General features: G+C 35.2%; 3 protein-coding genes across 3 annotated transcripts; 1 reads left to right on the plus strand and 2 right to left on the minus strand.

The window, feature by feature from the left end:
• Positions 6907-7224, plus strand: LOC104724805 (protein RALF-like 18). The gene has a single exon (XM_010443354.1). It carries the CDS (start codon positions 6907-6909, stop codon positions 7222-7224), a length of 318 nt encoding a protein of 105 aa, XP_010441656.1.
• On the minus strand, positions 7350-10618 carry LOC104724806 (ubiquitin-like modifier-activating enzyme atg7). The gene is made up of 11 exons (XM_010443355.2): positions 10396-10618; positions 9953-10164; positions 9620-9866; positions 9436-9530; positions 9062-9354; positions 8834-8978; positions 8402-8746; positions 8144-8305; positions 7925-8040; positions 7688-7850; positions 7350-7591 (listed from the first exon to the last, which is right to left on the minus strand). Exons 1-11 carry the CDS (start codon positions 10532-10534, stop codon positions 7418-7420), a joined length of 2091 nt encoding a protein of 696 aa, XP_010441657.1. The 5' UTR covers positions 10535-10618; the 3' UTR covers positions 7350-7417.
• On the minus strand, positions 11240-12944 carry LOC104724808 (senescence-specific cysteine protease SAG12). The gene is made up of 3 exons (XM_010443356.2): positions 12439-12944; positions 12008-12268; positions 11240-11756 (listed from the first exon to the last, which is right to left on the minus strand). The coding sequence occupies exons 1-3, from the start codon at positions 12890-12892 to the stop codon at positions 11431-11433; spliced, it is 1041 nt and encodes a 346-aa protein (XP_010441658.1). The 5' UTR covers positions 12893-12944; the 3' UTR covers positions 11240-11430.

Below are 17288 nucleotides of genomic sequence, written 5' to 3' on the forward strand. Positions count from 1 at the left end.
AAAACTATGTTGTTTTGTTTATTTTGTAGAGACAAAGAGAAGGCACTGAGTCTTCCATGTTGCGTGTATTGAGAGAGACTCATGGAAGATGTGACGGGACTTATGTGGACGGGCACAGTCAATTGACGAAGAACTTCAAAGACAAATGGAAGCCATCTCTCAAGGCTTCCGTTGGCCCAACCAACGACGGCTCAGAGATCACACAACTTGATGAAGATGAATTGTACATGAAGGTAACAGATTCAATTCTTACTCCAATCCTCATGTTTTAAACATTTAATTACTTCTATTTCTTTTATACTTTGGAATGAACTAGCTAGATTCTTATACTAAAAACATATAAAACATAATTACATTGTTAGACACAGTAGTTATAAAAAAATTGTAGAAAACACAATCCATTTGCTTTCGTTCATTTAATTGATTAAAATAGGTTGTAATTGTTCAATCTCATGGTTGAAAAAAATATAGCATCATCAGGGACCAAAAGCGATGTTACGTTTTCAACTGTTTTATTGATTTTTGGTTTGTGGTTCTGTTCTAACAATGTTCTATCTTTGGAAGTTTATGAAAGTGTTATCTAACTTCTTCTTTTTTCAGTATGTACCATCTCATAATGGGAAGATATTTGGTCGTGGAGAACAGTTTTCTACTCTTGAGCGTGGGGAAAGCTCTGCTGGTGCAATAGCCAGAATTTCACTTGAACGTCAAGTCTCCACCTTGCAACAGCAGCTGGCTGATGTGGTTGAGTACATGAAGAAGTACATGCCTGAATGAGCGACCATCAACTTCCCTTCTGCTCAGCCCACACAAAGCACCGGCGCTGGCCCATCTCGCTTCAACAACAATCATGATGCTGAACCTGGTAATCCAACAAAGGAACATGCTGAAGTTACTCCCATAGTTTCATATCCTAACCAAGTTCCCGATGAGGCAAACCAAGAAGATGACAATGCTGATGAGGACAATGGTTGCGCAAGTTGGTGAAGTGAATGGTGATGTTAGACCTCTATCTCTTTTCTCATCTTAATTAAGACATTATGCTTATCAAGTTTTTCATATGCTAGCTCTCCCTATTGTTTTTCTACTTTTGAAACTCTGTTTATGAATGCTTGTTTTTTGTAGGCCGTGATGTATGATCTACATGTTTGTGTTCTACTTTTGAAACTTTTTGTATGAATGCTTGTTTCTTGATATTGTGGAGATTCGTTACAATATCTTTCTGTAGCTCGTACGTTACAAGACAAACGTAGTTGTTCGTAACTATTAGCGTATGGGTTTTAATAACAAATAGTCACAAAAATATTGAAACAAAATTGTAGCAAATGACCACTGTTTTATTAATCCCAAATTGTAGCAAATTTGTTACAACAAAATTGTGGTATTCGTAACTATCAGCGAGAACTTAGTTTGTGAGAAGTTGTAACAACCCGTTACAATATATCTGAGACTAAATTGAAGCAAATTGACATAATAATAACCGTAGCAAATTTGTAACTAATTTGCTACGATTTCTCACAACGGGTATTTAGCTACTATCTTATAGGCGCAAATAAATTTTTGTAACAAATTTGTAGCAAACCAATTTTTGTTACAAAAACTTTTCAGCTAGTACATAGCTAAAATATTATCCGTAAATATACAACCCAAAAACTGTAGTGTGAAGCAAACTGTCCATTGCACAATTTTATACGAGGATGTTATAAGTATGAAAGACTTTTCAGCTAGTATTCTAATACCATTGTTAACAGTATCTCCAAGCAAGTCTTTGATGTAACCTAGTGTATGGCCATTAAATTACACACAATGTAAAGAAATATTTCCTGATCTTCCTTTTCTAATCTATCGTAGCTGTTTCTTATTGTTTTTGTTTGGTTGTGCTTCAGGACCTTTCTTTCAGCGAGCCATTTAAACTCATCTCTGTAGAACCGAATATTGTCCAGACGATTTTGAGCTTTGTTCCGAATCGCCTTTGCTACCTTGTCCCGAGAGGATCAAAGCCTACCTTGCTCTGATTTCAGTTTCCTTTCAAGATCAACACCTCATGACTCAAGAGCATTTTTATCCCTGATGGCCTGCTCTAAGAGGACGGACTTCTCAGAAAAGAGCAAGTCTTTGCTCTCTAGCGACTAGAGTGCCTTTCCTAAACTTGTTGCCAGAGATTCACGCTTCAGTTTGGCATTAGAGGCTCTCTGAGCCAGATCGGCATTCTGTTTGTGCAACTCGTCAATCTCTTTCTCTTTGGCATTAAGGGAATCTATCGCCTGCTTGGCCAAATTTTCCACCTGAGCGAGTCCTTTATGATGACGACTTCAATCCCCTCGGTTGAGCTCCATTTTGTATTGCATTACCAAGGTTGTGATACGCCAAAGTCTGCAATGGACAATGCGCATATAGAGGATTTGCATCTAAGTTAAAAGCAAGACCTGATATTTCGGTTTACCTGCATCGATGATTGAGCATACTTTTCGTACGCCTACGACAACGGTTTGGAGTCATTTTCACACAACAAGCAATCTTGGCGCATTCAATCCGGTTGGAAACAAAAGGGTCATCCTTGGGGTACTAAAATGAGAAGGATTCGGGAAGCGTTTCTTTGTAGACAAGGATTTATTTAAGAGAAGGGGACTCTAATTTTGGGCATGAAGAAGATGTCGATCTCTTCTTCCCTAGAGCAGATTTTTCCCGCGTCAGGATTACTTTCTTTGCATCCATCTCAGAAATCAGCTTAGAGTCAAGTTCAGATCCTCGACCCACAATCATAGACAGAACAACGCTAGGCTCTGCTGAAAGGCTTGGGGTTTGATCAGCTACTTCCCTGGCCGGAAGGACCTAAAGCAGGAGACAGAGCTTCATTAGATAAAATCAAGTCTAGCTCGGGCAGATTGTAGACCTCAGGAGTAATGATTTCTCTGCTGAAAGGCTTGGGGTTCAACTCCAACCATTTTCTTAACGGCGGCCTTAACTCGAGAACGATTAAAGTTAGACCACTTTGTGTTCGAAATAGCCTGAAGTCTTCCAAGGATGCTTTCAACGTCACTGGGCAGGACTTTGGAGAACGAAGGAAAATCTGAGGAAAATAAAGGAATGTTATCAGTAACAGATTATGTTTAAAGCAGCAAAGAAGAAGTCCCGGAACACTACCAACAGTTTCTTGGCCCTTTCTCCTCTTCCCAACAAAAAAGGATCCGAAAGAGTTTTTATCTACTCGGACGTCGAAGTAATGTTTTTCCCAGGCATAAAATTTACTCACTTTGGGACCTGGAACGATATTCCACTTGGGGTGCATTGTTATTTGGAAGCGCCCGGGAGTGGTCTTCAAAATTTTGAACTGAGTAACCTCTTAAATGAACAAAGGAAGAATTTCAAGTCCAAGTTTGACCCCCATTTTGACTATTCCAACAATATTGCAAACCAAAGCATGAGCAAGTAGACATACCGCAATACCTCAGCGACTACCGTATCTCAATAATAATTGAGGAAAGGGAAACCAAAGGTGGAAATTTTGGAAGTACGCTTCATAGAGGCAGATATATACTCTCGGCGGGTTCCAGGGACGCTGGTCTTAACTTGGAACCAAATACTAAACTCCAAGATCATAAAACTCGTAGTCTTTAAACAGACCGCACAGAGATTTCTCGTCAGAGTGTGGATGGAATTGCAGGGCTTTCAAAATCTGGAGCAGCAAAGACATCTTCGACCATCACGGAACTACCGAGGACCAGGGGTTTTCAATTGGTGAAGAAGCCGGTATTACACTAAGACTTGGGTTTCAAGTCAAGCTTCTATCTGAACTATCATCTTGATTGATAGCCATCTGGGTTTGGTTTTGGGGATTGCGTTCACGGAACAATAGGACAGTACTTTTTGGACCTAGGCGCAGTTCCAGAAGTCGTAACACTCTTAGCACGTCTAATTCGTCGCTGAGTAGCAGATTAACGGAACATTGTCGCTCTCTGTTGGCGTAGTAGTCTCATCGGAAACAAGATTACCAGAGGAACGGACCATGTTGCAATTCCAGGCGGATTATTCCAAGTTCGGAATCTATCTGAGACTAAAAATAAAGAAAAAAGGGGACGAGGTTACCTTCAGCTTAAGTACCCGAGATCGAAGAACGGCGAAAGACGGTTTGTGCGACGCGGAAAAGTAAAATTCTCTTCAAATGACTAATTGGTCACTTCAAGGAAACAACATGTGCGAAGATACGGCAGCTTCCTCAGGAAGCCTTTCAAGAATTAAGTTTGTGATTGTTTACACCGAGCTAATAGATTAGTTCACTTCGTTGAGCTCCGAGTTGCACCCTCCCTCAACGAACTTGGGGGACTCATTGTAGGAGGGTGATTTAGCACTACCCGGTTAGCCCGGAGTAAACCATCACATACAGGATTTAAGGAACAAAGCAAGGCCCGGCCCATCAAGACTCTCAGCTCGGAGAAGGATGTTAAGGGAGGATTACTGATTTGATACCCGAGCTAGAGGCCGACTTGGAGGGAAATGTGTACAAGACATTTGATAAACTGGATGTCCACATAAGAAAATATTTTTGAATTTACAGAAAAAATACAAATATATTCTCTTTGAAAAAGAAAAAGAAAATCCTAAAAAAGTCTGTTTGGTAAACTAAATGTCCACAATAGAAAGATAACATGTTACAGAAAATCACTCTTTATGTAACAATTAAAGTCCATTCAAAAAAGTTGAAATCTACAATGAAATGAGTTTATCATATTTTTTTTTGTTAATTCCATATTTTGGATTTTTGAAAGCCCAAATATTTAAGAAATTATTACTTTAATATATATATAATATAAATAGAACTAAAGCCAAAATATTCAGGAAATTAGTACTTTTATAAGAATTCATAGTAAATATATATTTTTTTTACTTAGGGCACTGATAATTGCAACGACATATGAAGTTTATCCTGTCTTTGGCCAGAGAACAACTCGCCAGCCCTTGCCTCTTCAACACATATATCAACCCACACTCTTGGGAATCACACTTACTCTTTTTAAACAGAATTTCCTCACAACTAAATGGTGCTGAATTCACATTTCCGACCACTCCTGTTTATTACACCAAAATTTATAAGAAAATATAGTTTTTCATTAAAAGAAATTTGTTTTGATACAAAACAATAACATGGCATTCATAAAAAAAAAAAGATCGATTATTTGTAATATATTTAGTCAATATTAAATATATAGATACATACCAAGCACGAAAATGTTGAAGATGGCTAAAACGGTGAACAAGAGTTGAATGTGTTTAGTCATCGTAGACGATAGAAATGGATTGATGTTGTTTTTCAAATGATAAAAAGAAAGAACATAATGTGTTATAACTAAGAAGTTATGTCTATTTCACTTTTAAACAAATCTATTTTTGGCTATGTATCTCCTTAAATTGTGATTTGACGGGCTCTAGATTAACGCAAACTCCGTTTATTTGTATTGATCTGGTCAACGCAAACTCGAAATTTTTGTTAATCTAATATGTAAAATATTTAAATTCATTATTTTTTACTATATATATATATTTTTTTATAAACCTTCGAGGTGCAGTCTTCTCCTTTACTTTTGGTTGTACAGTGTTAAAGTGGTGGTGGTTTGCTGTACGTGGATTTTCTAACCCGTGGGAGATGGGTTCGTGTAACTATTAGGGATACAACTTCATGCTCGGGGATTGTTGTTAGAGGCGGCTTCTTTGACTGCCGGTAAATGCTCTCCGGTGCCGTCGGGTGTGATTTAGTCCACTCCACGTTGATCATGGTTTTCATTTTTTAAGAAAAACTTTCATTTGCTGCGCACCACATATTCCGTTTGTCCCATAGCTAGCCCCCGGCATATTACCTTTGAACCCAAAACCCGAATGTCCACCCGAACTAAATGTAAAAATATCTATTTAAAGGAATTTGAACCTAGAACCTTAAGTATTTAAGAGTGCATCTTTAACCATTTTACAATCTTAGTTTCTATGTCCTAATGTAAAACGTTAAATATTTCTATATATATAAGTGTTTTAAATTTTGTTTATTTTATTTTTTTGTTCATGGTTTGTTTGAGTTCGGGTATACCCAAATTACCCGAACCCGATCCAATAGTATAAAATACCCGAACGGGTTCTATATATCTAAACCTGAAAACCCGAAACCCTGAATGCCCAGGGCTATCCATAGCTAGTGACTGATCATGAGTACGATTGGTCGAGCCCTCTCTCGCCCCATTATTCTAAAAAAAACGTAGAGAGTAGTTTCTAGTTCTTCTTCCAATTAAATTAAGGATACGCCATTCTCAATTTGGAATTAGCAATATAATTTTCGTTTCAGTAACTTGCGTTAATATCTTAAGACTAAAGAAACGTTACAACAGCAGTAAGTTTTTCTGTCACCAAATTAAAAAAAAAAAAAAAAAACACCCTATGAATTAATAGAAAATCTTGGATCACCAAAAAATTTGGTTCAAAGTTGCACCAAATTCGAAGTCCCTCCAAATAATTTAATCATGTTTCAATGCATCTTCGCAAATCTCAGTTTTGCTATAAACACTCCCCAAAGTAGTTTATTTAACTAAAGTATCAAACGCTATCATATACTCATTATTATTATTGAGTAAAAGCAAGCTGTCCAGTGTATCATTATTTGTTTGTATAGGTTCATCTTTTATGTCGACGTATTAACTTCTTATTCCATGAATTTGACGTTGTAATTTTGATTAAATAATGATACACTGGACTTGCTTTTACGATAATAATGAGTAAAATCTTGTTAAATATTCGATGAACCTACAAAAAAGAATTATAATAAAAATGTAGACTAACCAAGTGTTTTAATCACAAACCAGTACCACTAACTCGTAAACGAATCAGCACACTACTCTCTATTTTACACACTCTTTGAAAGTCTCGATGATGAATGATATGAAGTTCTTGATGATCATCGCCGTCATCATCTCGGCGTCTTTGTTTCCAGCGTTGGTGTTCGGATCTCGTCCGGTGAAGTGTGACAATTGCATTGACAGTGGAGAAGAAAAGATCACCATGATGAAGAAGATGAGATCAAGTTTGGATTTGAGCCGTAGGATTCTTCAAGCTTCAAGATATATAAACTACGATGCAATGAAGCAAAATAAACCAGCTAAACCAGATGGTAAACCTGATCAACCGGATAACACTTACCGACGAGGTTGCACTGCCGCTACAGAATGCCACCGCTTTACGAATTAAACAATTCACAATTCGAATAGTTTGTTGTGTTTTATTTTATTTTTCGTTAGTTTTTTTTCCCAATCGCATTTCACAATTCTCATTGTGATAAAATGAGACCTAATAATTATGATTAGAATTTGCACTGTAGTAAAAAAATGATTATTAAGTGAATCATATGAAAACCATCTTGTCAATATTAGTCTATGGACATTTACATATGTACAGCTACATCTTCATCATCAGTATCATCATCTTCCCAGTCGAGGTTAAATGAATTAGCAGCTTTCTTAAGCTCGGTTAAACCGGTGAGATCTTCCAGGTATGTAGGATGGTTAATAGCTTCAAGTAAGAAACTGTTACCTCTCTCTCGATACTCCGATATCACCTGAATATAATAAAAGTTTAAAAAACGTTATGATCAAGCTTCGCGAGAGCTTACGGTTCTGTTCTGTTAGAAAAGTTTTCATGTGGAAAAACTTACGGTTTCAGAGCAAGCGGTGCAGCTGTTGGAGGCTTGCCCAAGCAGCGTGATCTGTGAGAACTGAGAAACTGAGCTTCGAATCTGATGAGGTAATATCCCGAGAGGCGAATCATCATTGTTTCCTCCATTACTCGAGCTCGAATTGTCGCCTTTTGCATTGATACTGTATTAAACATATGTAAGACGATAAGCCTGAGGATTGAATTCTCAATGTATTCGGTTTTACGAAAGACTTACCCAAGTGGGTGTTGTAGGACTCCGACTAAGAGTTCAACGGCAAGGGCTCCTGCAATAGGAGCTAGACCTGGGCGTGTAACAGTGCATTGCTGGTCTAGAGTTCGATCAGTCATTGACTGCAAGATACAAGAAAAGAGCGGGGTTAGGACGAATCAGAACTGAACAGAGGTATCACAAAACAACAACAAAATAACAAAACCAAAGAAGCCAGGGAATTACATCCTGAGGTGCAACCACATCGTTGCAAAAGTAACATCCAAGTCTCTGTTTGTTTGTCTTGTTCATGTCAAGATTCTGCATATCATCAGACAGGGATGTCGGGCCAGCGCCATGGCGCATTACCATGTAGCTGTCGAAACCTAAAGCCGCGTTTATAGCGATCTGAATTTCAATTCAAACACCAACATATCAAGCAGATTGTTATTATACTTATACTTAAACCAGCAAGATAGAAAGAAAGAAACAGAGTTGAGTTACCTTATTGGCATTAGCACAAAGAAGAGAAGGTAACCACCGGCTTTCTCTTGTATCAGTTAACAAGAACACGGCATCATGAGATTCAATCAATTCGCTAAGACGTTTACAATCTGCGAGAACAGAATCCTCTTCTTGGCTAGAAATCGGATGTCCAGGCATCGGTATAGCCATAACAACTCCACTAGATTCCATTGCTGGAAATATCTGTTTGAGGCTTTTAACAGCAGCAACCGCTTTGAACTCGCCTCCTACACAATCTTCAAATGTGTAGAGAGATTGCCTGACTGGATTAGACATAGCTACTTTGCCATAGTCAACAAAGGTGATATTGCGGATTCCCCAACCCTAAAGAAAGAGAAAGATAAAAGAAGATTTTTAATTAATCGGATGAGTTTGTCAAATTGTTGATCTTGAACTCTCTTCGTTACATACCATAAGGGTACGAGCAACTTGGCAGCCCAATGTACCAGCTCCAAGAAGAAGGCATTTGACAGAGGACAAAACGTTTAAGTCAAGAGACGGTAATGCACGCCATCTCATTAACTTTAAGTTTAAATCAACAGCAGAAACAGCCAACCTGCGAAAAGACGAGAATCCGTTTCTTTAATCAGACTATACCTATTTATTTGTTATAATCTTTGACATGGAACAGAAAATCACCTTGTTGGATCCATAGAATTAGCAAGGCTAATGGATCGGGGTACTCGTTTCCCTTTGTTAAGCTCCCATCCCACTGAGTTAGGCACAGTCTCAGCTGATTCACCTGATGCAAGTGTAACTGAGGCTTGACCAACAAGGGAAAGGTTCAAGTCAGCGAAACCACGACTCTCTCTGTAGCAAAAGAACCAAACTGTCTCGAGGCTCCATCTTGCACGTATAAGTGCCAAGTAATTTCGAAGTGGCCAGCCAGGATTATTAGGAAGGTGACATGGATCATAGAAACCGAAAAGCAACTGCAGGAAGAAAGATAGATAAAGGTGAATTTTTCTTTCTGGTTTTTTACGTATACTAAAGAGTTAGTTGTTACACATTACCTTATGATGATCACCTTGGCACGCTTCCCAGTCTTTAAGATGTCTGATACTAGCTTTTGAATCAGAAGAAACCGAAACCAAAAAGAATGGAACATCTACAGCAGCAAAAACACAACGATTCATAACATATATTCAGTTGCTACTCGTTGAAACTGAATAATACCAGAACAAGAATGTTGAGTACCAGTAGTTAAATCTGAGTTGCGCCACTCGTTACAAGCAGCGGATACTGACTCCGCCTCTTCAGAACTAAAATACTCTGAAGCTGGCTTTAATTCTACCAAACTTGCAGGAGGATCAAGTACAAGCGCAGGAAACGCAAACCAATACCGGAAACTCCATTTCTTAAGGTCTGCAAAGGAGATAACAAGGAATCTTGATAACACAGCAGGGTCCTCAAGTGCTTTTCCTGATTGAATATCATCCCAAATCTATAATCTCACCAACAAAATAAGATTAGACTTACACAACACAAGAACTGATGAGAACCAAGTCAGAGACAAGTTTTTGTATTAACCTTGTTTGCTTCTGCTTTGAGAAGACTTTGTTTGTCAAGTTTATCGAAGCTTTCGAGGGTATTGGTGTTATACAAAATTCCAGGAACAGGACACTTATTCCTATTTCCATGGCTAGTACTAGCAACCGATGATTGTTCATCTAAAGGCAATGACTCTGATAAAAGAGTCAGATGATTTGAGACTTGTGGATGTGAACATGGTCCATAAAAACCTGAAATTTTCCACATTAATTCCCATCACATTAACACGATATAACGAACCAAAAACAGAGGAAACCTAAATCTGAATTTATTAAGGATCATAAAACAGAGGATTTTAAAGTTTTCAACTTTTTTCTGATTCTCTAAACCTAAACGGATCCTAAGAACTTGCCCAGAAGTTAATACATCAAAATTTATGTAACAAAATCGATGAATTGGGTATTTGTGTTTTGTGTGTTTACCGGTGATTGGAATCGGAGAATCGTCGATTCCGAGTTTATCGAGTTTCAAAGAGGAGAAGCTGTGCCAGAAACCTTCGTCGACGGAACTGTTCAATGGAGCGAATTGAAGTATGGTTGGTGAAGTTTCTTTCTCAGACATGGCTGAGATTGCAATTTTGCTGATGAGAAGGGTCAATGAGTAAGGCAAAGAAGAAGACGATGACGGAGAGAAGAGAGAAAGAGGAGTCGTGCCAGGAACAGGGTCAATCTGGGTCGGGTCACCTTTAAGTTGAAGCAAACCAAAACCGGTTTAATTTAAAAAAAACACAAATCGAACGGTTTAGATTTTACCAACTAAACCAAACCGAACCAAATTCGGTTTTGTACTGTCTTTTTTTTGTGTTTATGTAATAAAATCATCGATTTTACCAACTAAACCAAACCGAACCAAATCTATGCATCCCTCTCTCTTTTCGTTTTGTACTGTCTTCTCAGTTTTATTTGTTAGTTGTTTGATTGAAGTAAACCCTTCACAATCCTTTTTTATGGGAAAGGGTGTAAAAAATACAGATCCTAATTATGTTTACCAAAATTTCATATTGTTGGATCCCAAAAACATAAAAACATTATTTTATTTTTCTGGCATGTATTTTATACTTGCCAAAAAAAACAAAATAAACTGATAACTGATATTATTTTTACCATTGGATATCTGAAATTTTTGTTTATTAGAAAAAATCTAAACTTTCATTTCTTATCAATTTTTCAATTTCACTCAGTGGAATTTTATTACGTATATGCTTCAAATTACCCCTAGCTAATACCGTCCAAATTTATCGACTTATATGTAAAAGAAATGTTTCGATATTATCAAATCTTTCTGCATCACATGATAAACGTAATTACAATTTCACAAAATGCATACAACCAACCATCTGAAATTCTGAATATAATTTTTTCTTACACAAACTATTCACATTATTTATAGACATAAATCATATCGCACACGCAAATACACAATTAAAAGCATAACCGGGTACTGAACCGGATTTGATATCATAGGGTAGGGTAAGAAGCTTTCATGGCAAGACCACATAATCCTTCTTTAGCCTTGACATCTTTTTGAATCCTCATGTATCCACTCTCTCCCCACTTTGTTCCCCAAGAATTCTTGATGATCCAATACTTTGATCCGTTCGTAGATTCACCGTATCCGATAGCAGTCACTGCGTGATCAAGATACGTAGTGCACTCTCCAGTGAACACACCAGACGAGTAGAATTGGAAATCAAAACCACCTCCTTCGATTCCAACGCTAACTGGTTGGTGTGCCACTGCCTTCATCAGTGCGTTTTCGTCGTTAGCCGGAACATCCTCATAACCTATGTATGTACGATGTGTAACCATGTCAAGATTAATAAGTTCAACATATTTGGCTAATGAATTCCGGGCTTGTTTTTTGATTAAAATAACTTAATTATTTTTATGTTTTAAGAAATTATTTTACATTGACTTAATTAATATAAATGTATTTTTTACTTTTTAATTTGGTTTTTCTGATTGTGGCTGTTAAAATGAAAAAACCAATTTTGTTTATAGGCAGATTTTGGTTCTGTTCGGCTAAAAGTGAAACCTGTGATAGAAGTTGCTTTCGGGTTGGTCTTTTTGGAATTGCAAGTACCATCTTCTCCTTTGTAAGGATAATTTGATTCGGTTGTTAAACCGCCGGTCGCCTTTATATGCTCGAACGCGGTGTCCATTAAACCGCCGTCGCAGCCAAAATCGTTTGTGTCGCAGTCCACAAGTTGTTGTTCAGACAAAGAGATAAGTTTGCCTTTCTTTATCTGAGCTGCTCCTTCAATAGCCGCAACCGCTGAAAACGCCCAACAACATCCTACACAAAATATGACTTCAATAGTCATCATAAATATTTTCATGTATATATACTATTGGATAACCCGTAACAACATATACCATCTCAATAAAATGGTATGAAACAAAATGAAAACATAGCAAAATATCATAAAGATGTAAAAAATTTATGAATAAAGATCTAATTTATACCGCAACTGCGCTGATCCTTGATAGGGGTCACAGCTCCTTTCGTCCTCCAATCAACAGAGATGGGCAAACTACCAGAAGAAACGTTTTGGTACCTAAACGCCCTCGTTTTAGTTTGGCCTAGGCTAGGCAAAGTCGAGACTCCTTTATAACCAGTGTACATTGAACGGAACTCGTCATTGGTTAAATCAGCAAACTGATTTACCGCAAGTTTGAACGTTCTACCGGCAGGCATGCTGTTCAAGAGTTCAATACGTTCAACGTTGCTTTTGAACACAGCGTAGCGATTGTTTTTCTCCTTCATATCCGCGTAAACGCGGCCGTGTTTAGTCATCCACTCGATGTGCCTCTTTTGCATGATGAGTTCATTGTCGAGTGGACGAGAAAGAGCGATGGAAAAACATATTGATAGAATTAGAGAGACCAAGAAACATACTTGCATCAGTTTAAAAGCCATTGCTTTAGGAAAGTTAAATGATTCTTGGTACTAGTTTGATTATTCCAAAAGGGTATTGAGATGGGTTTTATAGTGAAAAAAAGATTGGATGTAATTGGTAATCTTCACATGAAGTGACCGATCCAAATCAAAGCATTTTTGGTTTACAAGTAATGATCTCATACATTTATACATAACTAACTGATGGTTGATGTTTATTACGTAGTTTATTTTTTCTAACTGAAGTCAAGTTTTAATTTGTTCACTTCACTATGCTTGGATTTATATTTTTAGTTGCACTATGTTCATTGCCGTGTTCAGAGATATATGTTGAAGTTTTGCGTAAAGACTATGTTAGTTTGTGTATCTAGACGTAGTACACGAAACAAACGGGCCCATATATAAAAACTTATTTGACGCATTTAATTTTAATTAATTTTACAAAGAATTTTAAATTAATATTTAAAACCCCGTATTATTTATCGTGACTAATATTTAAAACGAATATATAAGTTTTATTTACGGAATTTCATATAAAATTTTGAAATTTTGGGTATAACTTCGGATACTCGATTAAAAATATCTCGTATTCATATTCTAAATTAATAATATGTATTTTTATTTTTGGTATTTTCAGGTTTGAATTCAGGTACGGATTTTCGGATAGAGGAGTGTAGAACTCAATATGATAAATCTAAAATTTTGTGTTTGGATTTAGGTCTATTTTCTTGAATCGGTTTCAGTTCTAATTTTTTGTTCCGGTTTTTTTATCCAGGCCTATAACAGAACTTAATAATCATATTTCTTAAACGTAGGTACCTTTCAAGGGTCAAAATCACTAATCTCATCAAAAACATGGAATCTTTTTTTTTGTCTTCTTATAATTAACTAATTTGAATTCAAGGATTCCGTTCTTACAAGAGAACCATTCGTGCAAGTTAAAAGCTTAATTAATCAAAGTAAAAAAAGAAGAAGAAAAATGAGTCGACAAAAATCAACTAATTTCCATCAAATCATCGAATCATTCATAGTCACACAAGTAAACTTCATTACGTTAAGTATTCTTTTGTAGATAAACGATATGATTTGCTAAAAGTTTCCTTTTCAATGATGTTTTCCACTAATTTCATATATTTTAATCTCTCTAAATATAGATATTATTAGGGATAATAGAAAAAGAAAAAAATAATAATTGTATATATTTTATTATATAAAGTTTGATATCAAAGTTACATATTAACAAAATTGTGACACGTGTCAATTGCATTATTGAGATGTAAAAATTCAAAATCTACTATAAACATATTTTATATAAAAGTAAAATAGAGAAAAGAAAACATAATTTTAATTAAAATCTTTATAAAAAAAACCTTTGTAAACTTTCAAATGTAAAACAAAAGTTTTGTTCTTAACAATTTTAAAAATATTAATACGGAATTATAAAAAAATTATAAAATTTAAACAGCTTTAAAATTTAGAAAAGATCATTATAAAGAAATTATATATATATATATATATATATATATATATATTTATCATAATACTTGAAATTTTAATATTGTTTACTTATTTTAATTTTAAGTTGCTAATTTTACAAGAAAAAAAGATTACTTTTTATATAAGATAAAAAATGATTCAATGATGACAAAAAAAAGGATTGTGAAAATTATACAACTATTACTGTTTCTAAAAAATGTAAATACTCACCTTTACATAAAGAAAAAAAATGTTGAACTAAAAAAATAAAAAATAAAAAATAAAAATAAATCGTCTCATATTATTTCCACCAATCAAATAATTTATTCAAAAAGACTACAATTGTAATATATAAGAAGGAAGTATGTAAAATTAACGTATACGTTTTTGTAACAATAAAAATGTTAAAGTGAAGAAACATATAATAGGTTATTTCATAAAGACAATTTGTTGGTAGTAGTAAAGACTAAAGAATATATTTTAACAGTAAAAAATATTTATGTGCACAAATACACTTTTAGTGGTAATATAGATAATATATTATAGCAAAAAAAACTATTTTCTATAACTAAAAGTTTATCTCTTTACTTTTATACATTGTTTTTACTTACAAAAAGAATTAAATATATATTCTTTATTAAATTTAATTTAATTTTAATAATTTTGACCTCGTCTACGACTATTTTCTTTAACTAAAAGTGTATCTAATTACTTTTTTTTTCTTTTTCAACCAAACAATAAATTAAACATAAATACTTCGGTTAGTTTCCCAAGCCAGAGGGAATGGGTTTACAAACAAATCTTCAGAGATAAGAGAACGCGAAGCACGGACAAGACAATCTGCCTTTGTATTTAATGCACGCGGGATCCAAGAGATAGAGAATAGTGGGAAGGACTCTAGCGAGTTAAACTCATCGAGCAGGTTGGAGAAGGACGACTAATCTTCAGGGGACTGCACCATAGTGATTAACTCAACACAATCAGTCTCGAAATATTTACAAGCGATCTCTGCAGCGCGTATCCACTCAATGCCCCACAAGAACGCTTTTAACTTCGAATGTAGAGGGGGGCTCCATCAATCTGACAACCAGGCATGGAGCTGACATGACTGCCGTAAAAGAGAGCGCCTCTTCCCAGGCTAACTAATCGCCCAAAGCCTGAGCAATTATATCATTCGCCTCGATCTTTAAACTTTGATTTTTTTTTTATTTATGACCTTCCAGATTGCCTATAAAATCCATGGTAATTGAAGAAGTTGATCAGGATCAGCCTGTTGTGACTTAGAGGCACCCCTCCAAAAAAAAATCTAAATTCGAGTACACTGACTCATGGAAAACCCTCTGACAAGACCGGAATCGAAGATAAATCCCAAATTTCACATGGCGAGGGCATTAAAAAAACATGATTAATAATCTCAACCACATAGTCACACCTTTTACACCAAATATCACATTGGACACCTTGGTGTATCTATTTACTTTTATAGATAGTTTTTACTTACTAAAAATATTTACTTTATATTCATCATTAAATTTTATTTTATTTTAAAAACTCTAAACCCACATATTGGGTTGGTCCTAATCTAGTATATATGTATTGAATAATAAAAGAGGGATACGTACGAAATTGCATTTTTGGACTTAAATCCAAACCATATATTTGGCTGAAGTGATAACGTCTAAAAGACTAAATTGAAATTGTTGTTTAAAAATGAAAAAGACTAAATTGAAATTGACAAATAACTGCATTTTTACAAATATAATGATTAGAAAAATGTTTTATTGTAATTTTTTAACACCAAACCCCAAAAAACGTTATTAGCATACAAATAAGTATTACAGATTTTTCACACGGTACTTAAAAAAGAATAACTGTAAACAGCAATATAATAAATAGTAACTGTAAAGGAAAAATGCAAATGAATACTTAACTTTTCACAATGGCATAAAATGCTCAGACATTTTCAATAACACTTTGTTATTGTGAAAGAATCACCCTTGTCGAATCCTCAAATTAAATCACAATCGATTTTTCCATGAACCAAAGTTATGTCTCATCCGAGTTTTGACTAACACGAGTGTGTCACTGTTTTGTTGACTTGCCGTAATCTTTCTTCTTCCTCGCTTTGCAGAAACACTTAAAAGCCCAGTTATAACTTATAACTATAATATGGCCCCAACTCATTCGCGAGACAAACAAACCTTCTAATAACCAGACCTTGTTTGGCCAACGCCAACGGCATAACCGCTGAAAGGTTTAAAAAAAAGAAAAGAATTATTATCTTAATCATATATATATATATATATATATATATATATATATATTTCTATTATCTTTATTGATTGTAGCTAATAAGAATATGATATATGTCTTTGTCTTTTTAAGAGGCGCCTCCTAAATAAAAGAATTAGGGCATCTCCATCAATGGTCATTAGCAAAGTTGCTTAAAAAATATTTTGTTATAAATTTTTTAAAAAAGTTAAATTAAGAACTTTTCAAGAAACAGTAAAATTTCATGGGTCCATTGAAGTTGCTAAACTTGAAATTTTAATTAAATTTCTTGATCTTAATTAAAAGAGATGCTTAATATGTCACTAGAACTTGTAAGGCCAAATCAGAGCAGTGATAAACTAGAGCAACACATAGAGGAAAGACCATTGATGAAATTTAAGCTCTTTAACTTGAGAAAACCCATAAATTTTCAAAAAAAAAAATCAATTCTTTTAAAAAACAATAAAAAAACAATAGGACAACTTCTCTAATCCGTAAAAGAATCAATTTCTCCACTCGTTTCCACAAAATCAAAGCAGTACCAACTCAGTCATAAAAAAGGCTTACTAATTCATTCTCCATACTCAATCGGACCAGCCTCAACCTGCGTCTTCAGTAAGCTGTATTTCTTGGTTATAAACCTGTTCCAAGTTTTTTTTTTTTTTTTTTG

This window comes from Camelina sativa, chromosome 11 (assembly GCF_000633955.1).
Source record: "Camelina sativa cultivar DH55 chromosome 11, Cs, whole genome shotgun sequence".
Lineage (NCBI taxonomy): Eukaryota > Viridiplantae > Streptophyta > Magnoliopsida > Brassicales > Brassicaceae > Camelina > Camelina sativa.

Bases quoted from the DNA above. Each gene is read 5' to 3' on its own strand.
- LOC104724805 (XM_010443354.1), top strand. From the start codon at position 6,907: ATGATGAATGATATGAAGTTCTTGATGATCATCGCCGTCATCATCTCG.
- LOC104724806 (XM_010443355.2), bottom strand. From the start codon at position 10,534: ATGTCTGAGAAAGAAACTTCACCAACCATACTTCAATTCGCTCCATTG. The intron at 8,979-9,061 runs GTGATTTTCTGT...GTCTTTTCGCAG, and splicing joins AATTCTATGGATCCAACAAG to GTTGGCTGTTTCTGCTGTTG. The intron at 7,592-7,687 runs GTAAGTTTTTCC...TATTATATTCAG, and splicing joins GCACCGCTTGCTCTGAAACC to GTGATATCGGAGTATCGAGA.
- LOC104724808 (XM_010443356.2), bottom strand. From the start codon at position 12,892: ATGGCTTTTAAACTGATGCAAGTATGTTTCTTGGTCTCTCTAATTCTA. The intron at 12,269-12,438 runs GTATAAATTAGA...TATTTTGTGTAG, and splicing joins CAAGGATCAGCGCAGTTGCG to GATGTTGTTGGGCGTTTTCA. The intron at 11,757-12,007 runs GTTTCACTTTTA...GTACATACATAG, and splicing joins GAAAGCAACTTCTATCACAG to GTTATGAGGATGTTCCGGCT.